At 44.4% G+C, this 17,901-nt stretch overlaps 2 protein-coding genes across 2 annotated transcripts in view; one reads left to right on the forward strand and one right to left on the reverse strand.

Moving 5' to 3' along the window:
• WNT3 (Wnt family member 3) overlaps positions 1 to 17,901 on the forward strand; it is a 455,111-nt gene that overhangs the window by 57,629 nt on the left and 379,581 nt on the right. The window lies entirely within an intron of this gene.
• ITGB3 (integrin subunit beta 3) overlaps positions 1 to 17,901 on the reverse strand; it is an 88,601-nt gene that overhangs the window by 35,742 nt on the left and 34,958 nt on the right. Inside the window, exon 10 of the mRNA XM_056548703.1 lies at positions 17,186 to 17,615. Within this exon, the coding sequence (XP_056404678.1) occupies positions 17,186 to 17,615 (430 nt within the window). The remainder of the gene's footprint in view (positions 1 to 17,185; positions 17,616 to 17,901) is intronic.

Genomic DNA, 17,901 nt, shown 5'->3' on the forward strand with positions numbered 1-17,901 from the left:
GATCCACGGATCTGAAAAAGGGTCCAAAAAATTCCTGCTTTAAAAAAGCACCTATATAACTTCCAAACCGTGAGAAACAAGAAGTTTTTTGCCTCAATTCTAAGCATCATTTTTGGAGAAAAACAGGCACTGCTCATCACCTGCCCAATACCAAACCCACTTTATGTCGGTGGCAGCATTAGGCTACCGTATTTTTTGCCCTATAGGACACACCGGCATATAAGACGCACCCAATTTTAAAGGTGCAAAATCTAGAAAAAAAAAGATTCTGAACCCAACAGTGATCTTCAACCTGCGGACCTCCAGATGTTGCAAAATTACAACTCCCAGCATGCCCGAACAGCCGTTGGCTGTCCGGGCATGCTGGGAGTTGTAGTTTTGCAACATCTGGAGGTCCGCAGGTTGAAGACCACTGGTATAGGAGGTAATACTCACGTGTCCCCGCCGCTCCGGACCCGTCACCGCTGCCCTGGATGTCGCTCCATCGCTGTCGCCGCGTCCCCGACGCTCCGGACGTCTTCTTCCCCGGGTTCCGCACTCTCCGTCGCCGTCATCACGTCGCCATCATCACACCGCTCCTATTGGATGACGGGACGGCGTGCGCGACGACGTGATAACGTCGAAGGAGAGCGCCGGCCATGCAGGGGATATCGGCCCGGAGCAGACACCGAGGAGGCAAGTAAGGTCCCTCCCGGTGTTCTGTAAGCTGTTCGGGTCCCGAACAGCCCGACTGAGCAGCTGGGTTAGTGTCACTTTTGCTTCAGATGCGGCAGTCAGCTTTGATCGCCGCGTCTGAAGGGTTAATACAGGGCATCACCGCGATCGGTGACGTCCTGTATTAGCCGTGGGTCCCGGCCGTTGATGGCCGCAGGTACTGACGCGATAGGTGTGTATTCGCCAGTTTTGGGGAAGAAAAAGTGCATCTTATATGGCGAAAAATACGGTAAGTTTCCACTTGGTTTATTTTCTGATAGTTTTTGGAATACTGCCACTGCAGTTTTTGAGCCAAAGTCAGAAGTGGATCCATAAGGGAAGAGAAGTATAAATCCTTCCTTTATATGTTCTATTCCTTTTCATTACATTTCTGCCTTTGGCCCAAAAACTGCCAGAAGAAAAAACAAGTGGAAACTTAGCCTTATGCTGTGGGGGTGTTTTTCAGTGACTGGGGCAAGGGGACAGGTCAGGGTTGAGGGAAAGCTGAATGGAAAGTACAGAGATATTCTTGATGAAAACCTGATCCAGAGCACTTTGGACCTCAGACTGGGCCAAAGGTTCACCTTCCAACAAGACAATGAGGGGAATTTATCAAGCTGTTTAGATGTTTTTTTTCCCCTCTATTTGTTGCAGGCCCCATTTTCCTGCAACATTTCGTTTACACTGTTTAATTTTTATGACCACGAAGTGATCTGATTTAGATCATTTTCTGCAGCGGCCACCAATTTATCATGTGCGACTTTTCTGCGAAAAGTCGCAAAAAGGTTGCACGAGACAGATTTTGAAGAAATCACAGGATAATTCAACCCTGCCCTATATCACTCTATGCGACAACTGTATTAAGGGCTTTTAATACAATTCTGCGACCTTTGGTAGTTCAGCACGGCCACCACTTGTGCTCTAAAATGAACAAAAAGCAAGTTTTGTTTTGATTAATGTCCCTCAATGACCCTAAGCACACAACCAAGACAACATAAGGTCTTAGGGACAACTCTGGGAATGTGCTTGAGTGGTCCAGCCAGAGTCCTGACTTGAACCCAATTGAGAGTCCTGAAAATGACTTCCACCGACGGTCTCCATCCAACGTGACAGAGCTTAAAAAGGATTGCAGGGAAGAATGGCAGAAAATCTTCACATCCTGGTGTACAAACCTTGTGGCCTCATCACCAAGAAGACTGGAGGTTATAATCACTGTCAAAGCCACAAAATGGGAAAAGGGTCTAAAAACTTTCCGAATGCATTGTAACTTTATTCCTCTCTTCTCACTGAAATAAAGTTGGACACTTGATCAGGCTGGTCATGCATATATAGTGGCAGAATAAGGAGGTCCTGTTGGCTAACCTGACATTTCTGTTTCACTAAATACTTGCAATCCCCTCTGAGTAATTGTGCCAAATCAGCTTTTCTTCAATACTGAAGAAGTTTGCTTTTTTTTTCCGTTCCTTTGTCATTTCCCCAGAAAATGGAAGACTAAATTAAAAATGAGGTGTTGATATTTCCTTCTCAGGGTAGGGTCTGATACACGCACGAGATACACCCATAATGCAGTTACAAACAAGGCCTAGATTTATCAATCTGTCTAAAACCAAAATGGTCTGGTTTTACCCATAAGGCTAGGTTCAGACTACGGAATTTCCGACGGAATTTTCGCTTTGAAATTTCCGGCAGAAATTCCGCTTACTATAATGCATAGTGTAGTGAATGGTTTTCCGTTCACAAATTCACACTTCGGAATTAGTGAAGCGGAAAATCCGGATGAAAAATCCGCAAGAAAATTTCCGCCTGAAGAAAGGGGTTGCTCTTTCTTCAGGCGGAAATCCTAGTGGAACACATAGCAGTCTATAGGAGACAGCAGTGTCCGCGCGGTCCTAGCACCGACTAATTCAGTCGGCGCAGGCAGAACTCGGAATCTCCGGGCGGAAATTTTCTGCCCGGAGATTCCGTAGTCTGAACCTAGCCTTACAACTAATCACAACTCAGGTTTCATGTTTAGAGCCCCGGCTGTCCTATACAGCGGTGCGTCACACCCCCTCCATATAGCTCTAGGAGAGCCGTTCGTCAATTTTCAGCTCTCCCATAGAGCTATATAGAGGGGGCATGGCAGCCCCCGCATCGGGCGGAAGTCGTGACACCCTCCTTAGAGCCGGGGCTCTAAACAGGAGATCGCAGGGGGCTCCAGCACTCGGACCCTCCACAATCTAAAACTTATCCCCTATCCTTTGGATAGGGGATACATTTTTTTTTTTTACATGATACTTGGCCTTTAAGTCCATTAAAAGACAAGACTGCATGGAGGAGAATGGGATTTGTGGCAGAGCTATGGGGGACAGGGGCTTAGTAAGTATCAGGTTTTTTATATTTCACCCGTATATTTCACAACATTAATAGGGGAGATATAAAATGGGGGAGATGTGGACATGGGGGGAGGTGTGACATGGGGGTGTGGACATAAAATGGGGGAGATGTGGACATGGGGGTGATGTGACATGGGGAGGTGTGACATGGGGGTGTGGACATGAAATGGGGGAGATGCAACTTGAAATAGGAGGAGATGTGACAAGGAGGAAGATGTGACGTGGGGGAGATGTGACATGAAATGGGGGAGATGTGACATGAAATGGGGGAGATGTGACATGAAATGAGGAGAGATATGACATGGGGTTGTGACAAGGGGAGAGATGTGACATTGGGGGATTGACATGAAATAGGGGGATGTGAAATGGGGGGGATAGATAAGAAATTGTGGTGTGGATATGAAATGGGAGAGTTGTGAAATGGAGGGTATGACCTTCAAATGGGGATGTGGCCTTAAAATTGGGGATAGATGTAAAATGGGGAGGCTAGAAATAAAGTGTGAGATGGACATGAAATGGGGGGGGGGAGGAGTATAAGTGAAATAGGGGAAGTGGGGGAATGTAAAATTGGTTGATTGAACATGAAATGAGGGAGATTGGACATGAATTAGGGGGATTTCACCATATGTTTCTCATTTCAATCGCATATCGAAATCACAATATTTATCTCTATAATCACACATTTTCCCCAAATCGCGCAACCCCAGTCAGTGGAAGAATGTGTAGGAACACACATCATTGTCAAGGAATATGATAGTTACACCCGATTGTCAGTTTAGCCATAGATTTTCAGGAGGAATAACAGAGGACCAGTAGTCCGATGCACAGTTTTTAAAGAAGTCCCAGAACTGTTATTCCATTAGGAAAACGGATTTGTAAGGAGAGGCCACAGGTCTTGTAAGCAATGATGGATTAAAGGGGTACTCCGGTGAAAACCTTTTTTCTTTTATATCAACTGGTGGCAGAAAGTTAAACATATTTGTAAATTACTTATATTAAAGAATCTTAATCCTTCCTGTACTCATCAGCTGCTAAATACTACAGAGGAAATTCTTTTTTTTTTTTTGGAATGCTCTCTGATGACATCACGAGCACAGTTCTCTCTGCTGACGTTATTATAATAATAATAACGCTTTATCTATTGTTGTCCTTAGTGAGATTTGAACCCAAGGCCCCAGCACTGCAAGGCAGCAGTGCTAACCACTGAGCCACCATGCTGCCCTTCGCATACATCTGCTATGCATGGTTGCTAAAATGGACAGAGATGTCAGCAGAGAGCACTGTGTTTGTGATGTCATCAGTTTTCCAAAAAGAAAGGAACTTCCTCTGTAGCATTCAGCAGCTAATAAGTACTGGAAGGATTAAGATTTTTTAATAGAAGTAATTTACAAATATGTTTAACTTTCTGCCACCAGTTGATTTAAAAGAAAAAAAGTTTTCACCGGAGTACCCCTTTAAAAGAGGATGCCCTAAAAGTTGTGATGAAGGCAACCCCTTATGTTATGCTTAGTGGCTCTTGAATCTAACTATAAAAGGGATCCTTTTAGAGCAGTGGTATGAAACTGTGGCCCTCCAGATGTTGCAAAACTTTAACTCCCAGCATGCCCGGACAGCCAACGGCTGTCCGGGCATGCTGGGAGTTAAAGTTTTGCAACATCTGGAGGGCCACAGTTTGAGACCACTGTTTTAGAGTGTGACTTTGCCTTTTGAGCAGGTATTTCCTCTGGGTATTTCCGCTTTATCTCTTCTCACCATCAGTTAATCATAACTACTCAGACTATTTACCAACTTCCTGACGGTGTCACCATCATACTAGAATCAGGAGCACAGGATTAGCCACGGTCAGCAGTCAACCTGTCATCTACGTTTTTTTGGTTTTTTTGCTGACGATTGCAGGTTACAAGTTGTAATGCGGGAAGGTGAGCAGAAAACCGGATGGCGAGAATCCAAGCCCTGCGGTCGTAAACACCCGTCACAACATTGCAATGATTAGAGAAACGTAGGTGCTAAGAGTAATGGTGAATCAGTAGAAGACTCACCGTGTTGTGTGATAAAGATTAGAACAAATCCTATGTACCAGACAATGATTATAATGTTTACTAATATTCAGACTGACACAGCCCAGTTGCACAATATCACTACGTATGTCACTATTTCCGACCTATGTTCGTAAAAAGAAAAGGGTCACCACTCCCATCTTGTTCTACAGCCAGAGTCTTATATTTGTAAAGGGTTGTTCCATTACCTCCAGAAGAGGATTGTTGGCCAAATGAAAGGCCAGCAAAGGAACAGGAGACTAGGAAGGCTATGACAGACCTCCTGTTCCCTCTATGAATAAAAACTCCATCTTGCTTGCTGTCGGCAAATAAGATAACTCTTTTTTGGTAACGTTTCCCCGCAAACCTGCACAGCCAGTCTTGCTCTTAGCTAAGAAGTAGATACTATTGTAGTTGGTGTAGACAATGCCCTGTGAGCTAAACAGCCTGTACTCCTGACTGATACATTGTACATATATAGTCCTGCTCTCATCTGAGAAGGGGATTCTATCGAGTCCAATGTAGACAATGTTCTGTGAACTAAATAGCCTATATTCCTAAATATTACATTGCACAAAGCTAGTCCTGATCTCAGTTCAGAAGTGGATACTATTGTATTCAGTATAGACAATGCTCTGTGAGCTCAACAGCATATGTACTCCTGACTGAAACACTATACATAGCTAGACCTGCTCTTAGCTCAGAAGTGGGTACTATTGTATTCAGTATAGACAATGCTCTGTGAGATTAACAGCCTGTACTCCTGACTGATACCTTGTACATAGCTAGTCCTGCTTTCAGTGGAGAAGTGGATACTATTGTGTCCAGTGTAGACAATGCTCTGTGAGCTTAACAGCCTGGATTCCTGACTGATACATTGTTCAAAACTAGTCCTGTTCTCAGCTGAGAAGTGGATACCGTTGTATTCAGTGCAGACAATGCTCTGTGAGCTAAACAGCCTTTACTCTTGACTGATACAATGTACACAGCTTGTCCTGGGCATAGCTCAGAAATGGATACTGTTGTATCCAATGTAGACAATGCTTTGTGAGCTAAACAGCCTAAACTTGAGACTGATACACTGTACATAGCTAACCCTGCTCTTAGAAGTGGATACTGTTGTATCCAATGTAAAAATGTACTATTGTATCCAATGTATTCAAATCCAATGTACTATTGTATCCAGTCTACACAATACTCTGTGAGCTAATCAGACTGGACTCCAAACTGATACACTGTATATAGTTAGTCCTGTTCTCAGGTGAGAAGTGGATACTGTTGTATCCAATGTAGACAATGCTCTGTGAGCCTAACAGCCTGGACTTGAGACTGATGTATTGTACATAGCTAGTTCTGTTCGCAGCTGAGAAGTGGATACTATTATATCCAAAGTAGACAATGCTCTGTGAGCCTAACAGCCTGGACTTAAGACTGATATATTGTACATAGCTAGTCCTGTTCTCAGCAGAGAAGTGGATACTATTGTAGCCAATGTAGACAATGCTCTGTGAGCAAAACATCCTTGACTCCAGACTAAAACACTGCATATAGCTAGTCTGCTTTCAGCTGAGAAGTGGATACTATTGTGTCCAATGTAGACAATGCCCCAGGACTATAGACATTCTTACAAACTAAAGAGCTTTGTGAAGCTGCTGTTGCCATTGCATTTTGCTGGCAGATCTAGATACAACTGGATCCACTGTATCCGTTCTCATTTACTGACAGCAAACAAATATCTTCGAAATGGTAAAGAATTGAGACATACCGTATTTTTCGTCCTATTGGACGCACCGGCGTATAAGACGCACCCAATTTATAGGTGCAAAATCTAAAAAAATAAAGATTCTGAACCCAACAGTGGTCTTCAACCTGCGGACCTCCAGATGTTGCAAAACTACAACTCCCAGCATGTCCGGACAGCCGTTTGCTGTCCGGGCATGCTGGGAGTTGTAGTTTTGCAACATCTGAAGGTCTGCAGGTTGAAGACCACTGGATAGGAGGTAATACTCACGTGTCCCCGCCGCTCCGGACCCGTCACCGCTGCCCTGGATGTCGCTCCATCACTGTCGCCGTGTCCCCGTGGTGTCCCCGACTCTCCGGACGTCTTCTTCCCCGGGATTCACGCTCTCCATCGCCGTCATCACGTCGCTACGCACACTGCTACTATTGGATGACGGGACGGCGTGCGCGACGACGTGATGACGTCGAAGGAGAGCGCCAGCCAAGCAGGCACGGAGCAGACACCGAGGAGGCAGGTAAGGTCCTGTTAGCTGTTGGGGACGCCGCGATTTCACCTCGGTGGTCCCGAACAGCCCGACTGAACAGCTGGGTTAGTGTCACTTTCCCTTCAGATGCGGCAGTCAGCTTTGATCGCCGCGTTTGAAGGGTTAATACAAGGCATCACCGCGATCGGTGATGTCCTGTATTAGCCGCGGGTCCCGGCCGTTGATGGCCGCAGGGACCGCCACGATAGGTGTGTATTCGCCGTATAAGACGCACCAACTTTTCCCCCCCAGGTTTGGGGAAGAAAAAGTGCGTCTTATACGGCGAAAAATACGGTACATATCAGAAAGATGTAGAACTTGTTAATTACACATTGACTTAACAATCAATAAGGCAAGGTTTGCATTACGATTCTGCTTTCCACATCACATATATCTTCAGCAGACTGCTAAAATCGGATGCTGCTGCTGTATACATACAGCATGCCCCATTGACCTAAAGGAAATCTGTCATCAGTATCACCTGCACTAACCTGTCTGTACATACAGGAAGTGCAGGTGACACTGATGACAACCATACTTACCTGATCCCAGTTCTCCCTCTCTCTTCCTCTGTTGATTTCCTTCCAGGGCCAATTTGGAGCATGGGCAGAGCTTCCTGATGTCACCTCTGCTGTTTGCTAGCAGCGGGACCCAGCAGAGAAGTAGCATCGGTGATGTCAGGAAGCTCCACCCATGCTCCAAGTCAGCCTCGGAATGGAAGACACAGAAGAAGATACCAGGAGAATGGGAGCACAGAACGGGACCAAGTAAGTATGGTTGTCATCCGTGTCACCTGCACTACCGGTCTGTGCCAACAGGTTACTGCAGGTGAAATGGAGGACAGATTTCCTTTATTGGCCTGAAGTTAGTCAACTAGTGACTATGTTTGAGTCATTTCACATATATGGGTATTTAATGGTATTTATTAGTGTGATGTACTGTGCTTTTGAGTACAAAAGCAATACATGTATATGTGCAGAAAATGACCCAAGCATAGTCACTAGATGACTATGTTCAGGTATTAAAGTCAACGGGGCCTGTGACTGTACCTGCACATATAAGGCAACATCCCATTTTGGCAAACATATGTGGCACTGAGGCCAGAATCATTAAAGTGAGCTCTATATTGAACAACTTTTTAAGGTATAGACTCAAGGCTGTGTGGACTAGCTATTTTTATCAATGACTAATATCTATTGTCTATGCCTGACAAATATCAAAGTTCTAGTATATCAGATTTTTGCACTGACTGATGTAGTGGGATGATATTTTGTATCTGTATGGACCAATTTTTAAAGATGGCTATATGAAACTATTGGAGAGCTAAGTATCTGTGCTTATCAGTCAACCAACTGCTTGTATATATTGTAAGGATTCCTCCTTGGGGATTAGCTCCGGGATCATCCTGGACACTGCCACGGGACACGTTTCCACTCAATAAACCCGCAGACAAAGGTTATTCATGCACGCCTGGCACCTTGCCAGCTTTATTTAGACAGGTTGCAGGTAAAACAAAACATAACTCAGGAACAAACCAAAGTCCTAGACCGTCTGGTCACTGACTACACATACCAGCATGCCCTGACTACTATCTGGTGAGCTACCCTCAGCCAGCATAAAACATGTGCCCCTGCAACCTGTTACTCACAGTTCACACCACTTCTTCACTTCTTGGACCGCTCACAGTTCGCTGTGTGTTTCCTCAACAGGGTCCGTGTGTCTCCCCCTACAGCGATGTGCTGTTACCCAGGGAGAGCCCCAACTATTCTGTTTCTTTTCCTTTTAAACACACACTTTCCCTTCCCGATACCTCATTAATAAGGCCACAGGTGGAGCATTCTGCAGAGATAGCAAGGGAAATACACCCTTTCCTTTCCACACTGCCACATATCCCCCCTCTGCTCAGACCACCGGGAAGGAGCACTTGTATTCAAAAGGCCAACTGCCTTTCCTTTTCCTTGAACAACTACGTCCAACAGGTTTTGAGGCACTTGGCTTCCTTCATCAATAGATTTTATCTGCACCACTTCAATGGTGCACCCTTCTTTCATTCGCACTTTCATCAGCCACCGAGCACAAGACTTTTGGTCACCTTTGACAAATTCCTTGTAAAAAGCTCCATTCATGTCACACCTTTCCAACACCAGGTTCTTCATCTTGGTCTGTGCAGTGCTCTGGACACTAGGTGCGGACAAGGCAGATGCTCTAGGCCATTGTCTTCTTCTGTCACTGGTATGACCATTGCACGAACTTTGCTGGTGGCCAACCGAGCCTGTATCACCCATTTGCAGGTCTTCTAAGTCATCCTCCACATTTTCAGGAGGCTTCCCTTTAATGCACCTGTCCCTCTTCTCCTTGAGACGGACTCTTCTCTAAATTCTACTTCTGCGGACTTTCTTCCAGTGTTTTCTAATCCAGTGCCTCTCAGGGTTTCCACCACGACCCAGTCTTCTATCACAGTGACCTCTTTTTAAGGACTCTGCTTTCTTATTAGCCCTTTCTTTAGGGACACAGACTTTCACAGGCTCCTTTTTAGGCTGAGAACTCTTGGCTCCTTTAGCTAGTTTTTCACCTGCACCTTCAGATGTGTCACTGACTTTACTTGCAGCTTCTGCAGTTATCTCTGGTTTAACTTCTACCTCAGAGAACTTCTCTGCCTCAGAATTTTCACCATGCAATGTCAATATCTCTGCAGCTTCAGAGGACCTTTCATATGGCTTCTTCTCATGGTCTTCAGACTCTACTGTTTCTTGCGTCCATTGTTCAGACTCTGCCTTTTTTAGAGAAAGCATCCCTGTCTCCAGTAGCTTTTGCCCCACAAGCAGTTTTTCTTCTTTTACACGGACGGCTGTGGCTTTGGCCTCAGTTTCCATCTGAGACACTTTTAACCTCTCGTTAGCCAGTTCTACTATAACTTGGTCACGGCTTTCTTCTAGGACCTTCATGTCCCCTTCCAGCTTTAAACATTTCTGCTTCTCACTCTTGAGCTTAGCAGAGTTCTTCTTCTCACTTTCCAGCAATTCTGTCAAGTTTTTGACAGTATCCTCCAGGGACAGCAGTTGTTCTCTCATCTGCTCACTGTCTTTATTCAGTTGCGCCATCTTGGACACTTTCTGCTCATAGACTTTTAGCTGAGCCTCTTGTTCAGAGAGCTGAGTACCCAGTGAATACAAGGCAGCTGCGCGAGACTTAATATGCGTTTCGTTCTGCACCTCCAGGCTCTGCACCTTATGAGCCATTACCACTTTCTCCTTCTCCAGCTCTTCCATGGCTACCAACCTAGCCTTGTGATCACTTTGTAGAGCCAGATATGCCCCACACAGGACATTCACTTCTTCATCCTTGAATGAGATCTGCTTGGCCAGAATCTCCAATTCTCTCTCCTTGCTGGTCATAAGACCCTGGGAGCGGGACAGTTCCTCCTGCAGAGCCGCAAACTCACTTTTGTGAAGCTCCATATCTTTCTGCAGCTGAAGCGTCGCTTCCTGCTCTTTATTCAAGTCTGCAAGCGTTTTTTCTTTCTCCTCTGTCAGGTGATGAACTACTTCTTCCTTTTGAGACAATTTAGCAGAAACCATCTGTAAGGTTTCTTCAAGGTTCTGGATCTGCTCCCTTTTTTTACCAAGACCAGCGCGTTTTTTCCGAGATCTCTTACTTACAGCGGTCTCCTTACTCTCACTGCTGGACCTTGTGACATTCTCTTGTCCTCTGACAGTCACCTGTGCTTGGCCTGTCTCTTCCTTCAAGCCAACTCGTTCAGACTCTTTTCCACCTTTAGGAGTAGTCTCCCCCTTTTCAAGGGTCTTGGCCACTTGGGCTTCAGGGTAGTTCCTGGACAGTCTCTCTGGACTGTCTCTCTGCTCACTGGTAGACTTCTCTTTCACTTCAACACTGTCTCTCTGCTGCCTAGCAGAAAGGTCTAGGGCTCCTGGGTCTGCAACAACATCTGGTCCAGTGGTTCGACCTTCCTGGTCACGATCCATCTCTGGTCCAGACATCACATCTCCTTCACTCAGGACTCTGTCTGTGACAGTAAGCGCAGCACCCAGCTCCACATGTACTCTCTTCAGTACTTCTGCATTATCCACAGACATCTCTGTAGCTTCTTTTCCAGTCACCTCTTCCAGATGACCACGCAACTCTAGCCCCACCTTGGGCTCATCTTCAGCTGGCAGATGGAACCGATGTTCCTGTACCTGATCCGTTTCTGGTTTCACTGAAGATTCTGTTTCAGTCAGAGGCACACTTGTCACTTGAGTCGCTGGATCCTCTTGGACTTGACTCACGGTCTGGTCTTCAGCTCCCCCAGCAGTCTGGCAGACCCCTATCTGACCTACATCTAGTGACTGCAGACACTCCCCGTCCTCAGCCTCTGCTGAGTAACTCTCCACTAGTGTGTGATGCAAGTCAAGTGTTGTGGGCCTATCAGGTGTACCTGCTCTAGTCACCTGACAGTCTTCCCATAATTGCTGAAAAAATTGAAAATCCGTCCCCAGTACTACATCATACTCCAAGGAGGGCTCTATTGCAACCTTGTGACCTATAGTACCATAGGGAGTAGAAATACAGACATTAACCGTTTTATAACCCCAAATACCAGCCTGCATAGACACTATAGCGGGGTCTGGCTTTCTCCTGCTGGACTTTACCAGACTTATTACACATCTAGGGTCTAACAAAACCGTCATCTTTTTACCTTCTATTTCCAGCTCACACAGGTTTTCTTTTGTCCTGTCAGAGGTGGCAGCAGTACTCTTTACATCTGAACACATCAACATAAGTTTTTCAACAAAAACCTTATCAGATTGCACATGTTCAAAATTTACAGGACAGTTCATAGCACTAGGACCTAACTCAGGCAAAGTGTGTTTTGTTACATTTTCTCCCAGTCCTGCATTTAACATTTTCTGTTCACCAGATTTTTTCAATCCGATCTGCACAGTGTGAACAGTCCCATCAGTCTTCATGAGGGGTTCCGCACCCTCAAATGATTTTGCAACTGGACATAGGTTGGTACCACCTTGAACACTGTTCACGCAGTCAACTAGGGAAACACCACCCTCCGACTCAGCCTTTTTATGCACAGTCTCATAGTCACTAAACATGGCCCCCATAACCCCTGGAACAGTCTTACCAGAATCTCTTGCCGTCCAGTGAGTTAAGGGCTGGTGCTGGACATCTCTCACCAGCTTCTCTGCTGCGGAACATCGCTCCACTTGCTCTTTAAGTAGCTCTGCAACTTTAAATCCAGCATCACTGTTAGGCTGCAGTGCACACTGTAGTCTTGGAGCTTGGCTTACTCCCACTTTAGTCAGGATCTCTGTCTTGACTTTCTCATAGTCCCGTAAGATCTTTGGATCCAGTTCACAATGAACTTTTTGGGCATCTCCTCCAATGAATCCAAACACCAAGTTTCCCCAGTGTGTCTTGGGCCATGCCTCATGTGTAGCAATCTTTTCAAACTCTGCAAAGCTTGCTTCCTCTTGTACTGCAGCAGTCTGCAACAAAGCACTTATCAGGACATCCATCTTGCAACACTTCAAACCTTGCAAACACAGTATAGTCCTCTGCCGAAATGTCAGCCGCTTGCCAACAAAAAATTTTCGTTGCCCCTAGCAACGCCTTTATACACAGTCTCAAAACGTAATCTGCACTCTGCAGGTGGCCCGTCCACCTGTCTCCTTACTTGAGAAAGAGCGCCCACTCGCTTGATGCGATCTGTTGCCCCTAGCAACAACTTCACCACAGGCGCAGTCCTGCTCTTGTACTCCACAGCTGGGCTCATCCCACTGTCTCCTCTCTGAAAAAGAGTTCCCACTTGCACCATGCACGGTAGTTTTCTCTTGGCAACAACTTCACTGCAACTCTACCACTGGTTGCTCCTAGCAACGTGTTTGCCCGCATCCTTCACCAATTGTAAGGATTCCTCCTTGGGGATTAGCTCCGGGATCGTCCTGGACACTGCCACGGGACACGTTTCCACTCAATAAACCCGCAGACAAAGGTTATTCATGCACGCCTGGCACCTTGCCAGCTTTATTTAGACAGGTTGCAGGTAAAACAAAACATAACTCAGGAACAAACCAAAGTCCTAGACCGTCTGGTCACTGACTACACATACCAGCATGCCCTGACTACTATCTGGTGAGCTACCCTCAGCCAGCATAAAACATGTGCCCCTGCAACCTGTTACTCACAGTTCACACCACTTCTTCACTTCTTGGACCGCTCACAGTTCGCTGTGTGTTTCCTCAACAGGGTCCGTGTGTCTCCCCCTACAGCGATGTGCTGTTACCCAGGGAGAGCCCCAACTATTCTGTTTCTTTTCCTTTTAAACACACACTTTCCCTTCCCGATACCTCATTAATCAGGCCACAGGTGGAGCATTCTGCAGAGATAGCAAGGGAAATACACCCTTTCCTTGCCACACTGCCACAATATATATATATATATGTATATATATATATATATATATATATATATATATATATGTACACACACAAAATAAAATCTGGGTAATAAGTGGCTAACAGGCTGCTCTAGCAGCAACTTATCTCCTCCAGGAACTTATCTGCAACATCTTCTTGACATCTGCTATCAGAGGAAAGTCAGGAGACCCAATAAACATGAAGGTGGTCTTACCTTTTACCATACGTTTGATCAGCTCACAGTTATAGCTCCCGACCTCCCCCTCTGACCCTTCTGTCCATCAACATCATCTTCAAGGGAGAGTGGGGAGGCTGCCATATACCTTAGACAGTCAGCTGAAGCTACTGACAGAAGTGGGTTTGGCCATTGTTAGTAAGGTGTATGGGGACCATTACACAGATTCTGCTAAAATCTGTGCCTTCACATGTATCCAATATGTAAAATACCAAATAGGTTGAAGCTGCTTGATTCACTGTGGACCAGTGTTTCCCCCATTCTATGGCTGTTAAGCTGCTACAAAACAACTACAACTCCCATCATGCACCTGACAGTCACAGCTTTGTTAGGGAATGATAGGCGTTATAGTTTTGCAACAACTGGGGAGACACATGTTTGAGAACACTGCTGTAGACACTCATTCTTGTTTCTTTCCTCCTGCACAACATAGAAACATAGAATGTGTCGGCAGATAAGAACCATTTGGCCCATCTAGTCTGCCCATTAATCTGAATCCTATGAATAGTCCCTGGCCCTATCTTATATGAAGGATAGCCTTATACTTATCCCATGCATGCTTAAACTCCTTAACTGTATTTGCAGCTACCACTTCTGCAGGAAGACTATTCCATGCATCCACTACTCTCTCAGTAAAGTAATACTTCCTGATATTACTGCAGAAACCTTTGTCCCTCTAATTTAAAATGATGTCCTCTTGTGGTAGTTTTTCTTCTTTTATATATGCTCTCCTGCTTTACCGTGTTGATTCCCTTTATGTATTTAAAAGTCTCTATCATATCCCCTCTGTCTCTTCTTTCTTCTATACATGTTAAGGTCCTTTAATCTTTCCTGGTAAGTTTTGTCCTGCAATCCATGTACTAGTTTAGTATCTTCTCTGAAATCTCTCTAGAGTATCTATATCCTTCTGGAGATACGGCCTCCAGTACTGCGCACAATACTCCAATTGAGGTCTCACCAGTGTTCTGTACAGCGGCATGAGCACTTCTCTCTTTCTACTGCTTATACCTCTCCCTATACATACAAGCATTCCGCTAGCGTTTCCTGCTGCTCTATTACATTGTCTTCCTACATTTAAGTCTTCTGAAATAATAAGGCATATCCCTCCAGGAACATCAATCCTGTTATATATCTTTGTGCCAACAGCAAAAAGACATACCTTACCATCGAGACCTTTTGCAATATCACCGATGAAGATATTAAACAAAATTGGTCCCAGTACAAATCCCTGAGGTCCCCACTGGTGACAAGACCTTGCTCTGAATATTCTCCATTGACTACAACCCTCTGTCTGTCACTCAGTCACTGCCTAATCCACCCAACAATCTGGGAGTCCAAGCTCAAGGACTTTAGTTTATTGATAAGTCTTCTATGTGGGACAGTGTCAAAAGCCTTACTAAAATCTAGATATGCGATGTCTACTGCCCCTCCGCCATCTATTATTTTAGTCACCCAATCAAAAAAATCTATAAGATTTGTTTGACATGATCTCCCTGAAGTAAACCCATGTTGTTTTTCATCTTGCAATCCATGGGATTTTAGATGTTCCACAATTCTATACTTTAGTAGGGTTTCCATAAATTTCCCCACTATTGATGTCAGACTTACTGGCCTATAGCTGCTTGATTCCTCCCTCCTACCTTTCTTGTGAATGGGCACGACATTTGCTAATTTCCCATCTTCCGGGATGACACCTGTTACCATTGATTGGTTAAATAAATCTGTTAACGGTTTTGCTAGTTCACCACTAAGCTCTTTTAATAATTTTGGCTGTATCGCATCAGGCCCCTGTGACTTATTTGTCTTAACTTTAGACAGCTGACTCAGAACCTCTTCTGTAAAGACACATGCATCAAACGATTCATTAGTCTTCCTCCCTAATTGAGGTTCTTTTTCTTTGTTTTCTTCTGTAAAAACTGAATAGAAGTATTCATTAAGGCAGTCGGCTAGACCCTTATTCTCTTCTAAATACCTTCCTTTGTTTTTAATTTAGTTATTCCTTGTTTTAATTTCCTTTTTTTTATATATCTGAAGAATGGCTTATCCCCTTTTTCCACAGACTGAGCTAGTTTTTCTTCTGCCTGTGCTTTAGAAGTTCCTATAACTTGCTTGGCCTCTTTCTGCCTAATCTTGTAGATTTCCCTATCTTCATTGCTCTGTTTTTTTTAATTTTTTTTTTATAATTACTAAATGCTGGCTTTTTGTTTTTTATGAGTTTGGCTACTTCTGCGGAGTACCACAGTGGTTTCTTCCTTTTTCTGCTTTTACTGACAAGTCTAATGCAATTATCTATTGCCTTCAATAATGTATCCTTTAAATGGGCACTGTCAGATACAAAAACTTTTGATATGTTTTAAAGCATATATTAAAAACAATGTTTTTTTGTTGGATCTGACAGGTACGCTTTAAGTAGTCCCATTTCTCCTGGACTCCATGTAATCTGTTCCAGTCTGATAAGGACTAATCTAATTTTTGAAAAACATTTTTTTCTGAAGTCCAAAACTTTTGTTTTTGTGTGGTGTGACTGGTGATCACTAGATCCAAAGCTTTTGCCTACAGTTATATTAGATACCAAATCCCCATGTGTGAATATTAAATCTAAAATGACCTCCCTCCGGGTTGGCTCCTCATCTACTTGTTGTAGAGATAATCCCAGTAAGGAATTTAGAACATCTGTACTCCTGGCAGAAATAGCTATTTTGGTTTTACAGTTAATATCAGGAAGATTGAAGTCTCTCATAATGATGACTTCTCCTTTCATTGTCATTTTCCTCAAATAGTAGATCATCTAATTCTTTAACTTGGCCAGGTGGTCTATATATCACACTACATGAGTTACTGCATGATTACCAAACTGCAACGTAACCCCAACTGACTCTCTGTTGGCCTCACTAACTTGCATAAGGTTTAGATTTTATGCAATCTTTGGTATGAGTATCCTGGTATGGTTATGTTCCAGTCATTGCTCTCATTAAACCATGTCTCAGTAACAGCCACTAAATCTACATTCTCAGATGCCATTATTGACCCAAGTTCATTGATCTTATTACTTAAACTGCAAGCATTTGTAGCCAAGACTCTAAGCTTGTCATTTCTTAACAATTTTGGTTACTTATCAATTGTGAAATATATTGAGTAAATCTGTACTTCTTACCTGAGCACATCTCACCCTTGAACCGTAGGCAGGAGAAGTCATCGCATTCACAGTATTTCCCCCACACTTTTCCAAAGTCATTGTTGTAACACACACACTGGCCACAAACGCACTCCCCTCTTCGGGAACAGACACTGCCCTTCTCACTTTGGGTACAGCTGTCTTGTTGGGTTGGATTGTAGTCCTCCTCTGAGCATTCACAGTGGGGTCCCAGCCATCCAGGGTGACACTGGCAGATCCCACAACTCAGGGTCCCATTGCCATTGTTACATGTTACACTGTTGGGTTCATCATTCTTCTGACATTTACAGTCACATTCAAAGTGTACGGTCACAGTGAGAGTGTCCTTAAATCCAACAGGTTTGATGGTGAATGTCTTCACCCTTTCCTCGGGACAGCCCCGCAGTTTAGCTTCAATGGAGAAACTCACCTATTAGGCAGACATCAACATAAGTACAATGAGTCCACCAGCTGTAATCACAACACCTTGTCATACAGCACCAATATAGCAGAATGCCCTTCTATTAACTGGAATTCCCGATACCTATTTGCCAAAACGTCCATAGGAGTTTGGGATAAAATTGGATTGCACCAAAGACATAGCTATTGGGAGTTGTTGTATTTGCACCCCTTGTTCTTCGGAAAATCTAGGCCATGTGAATGCACAATAGTATCCTGCTGAGGCTAGGTTTTCACACAGGTTTTTTGGAGCATTT

This window comes from Hyla sarda, chromosome 12, assembly GCF_029499605.1.
Source record: "Hyla sarda isolate aHylSar1 chromosome 12, aHylSar1.hap1, whole genome shotgun sequence".
In the NCBI taxonomy this organism is placed as follows: domain Eukaryota; kingdom Metazoa; phylum Chordata; class Amphibia; order Anura; family Hylidae; genus Hyla; species Hyla sarda.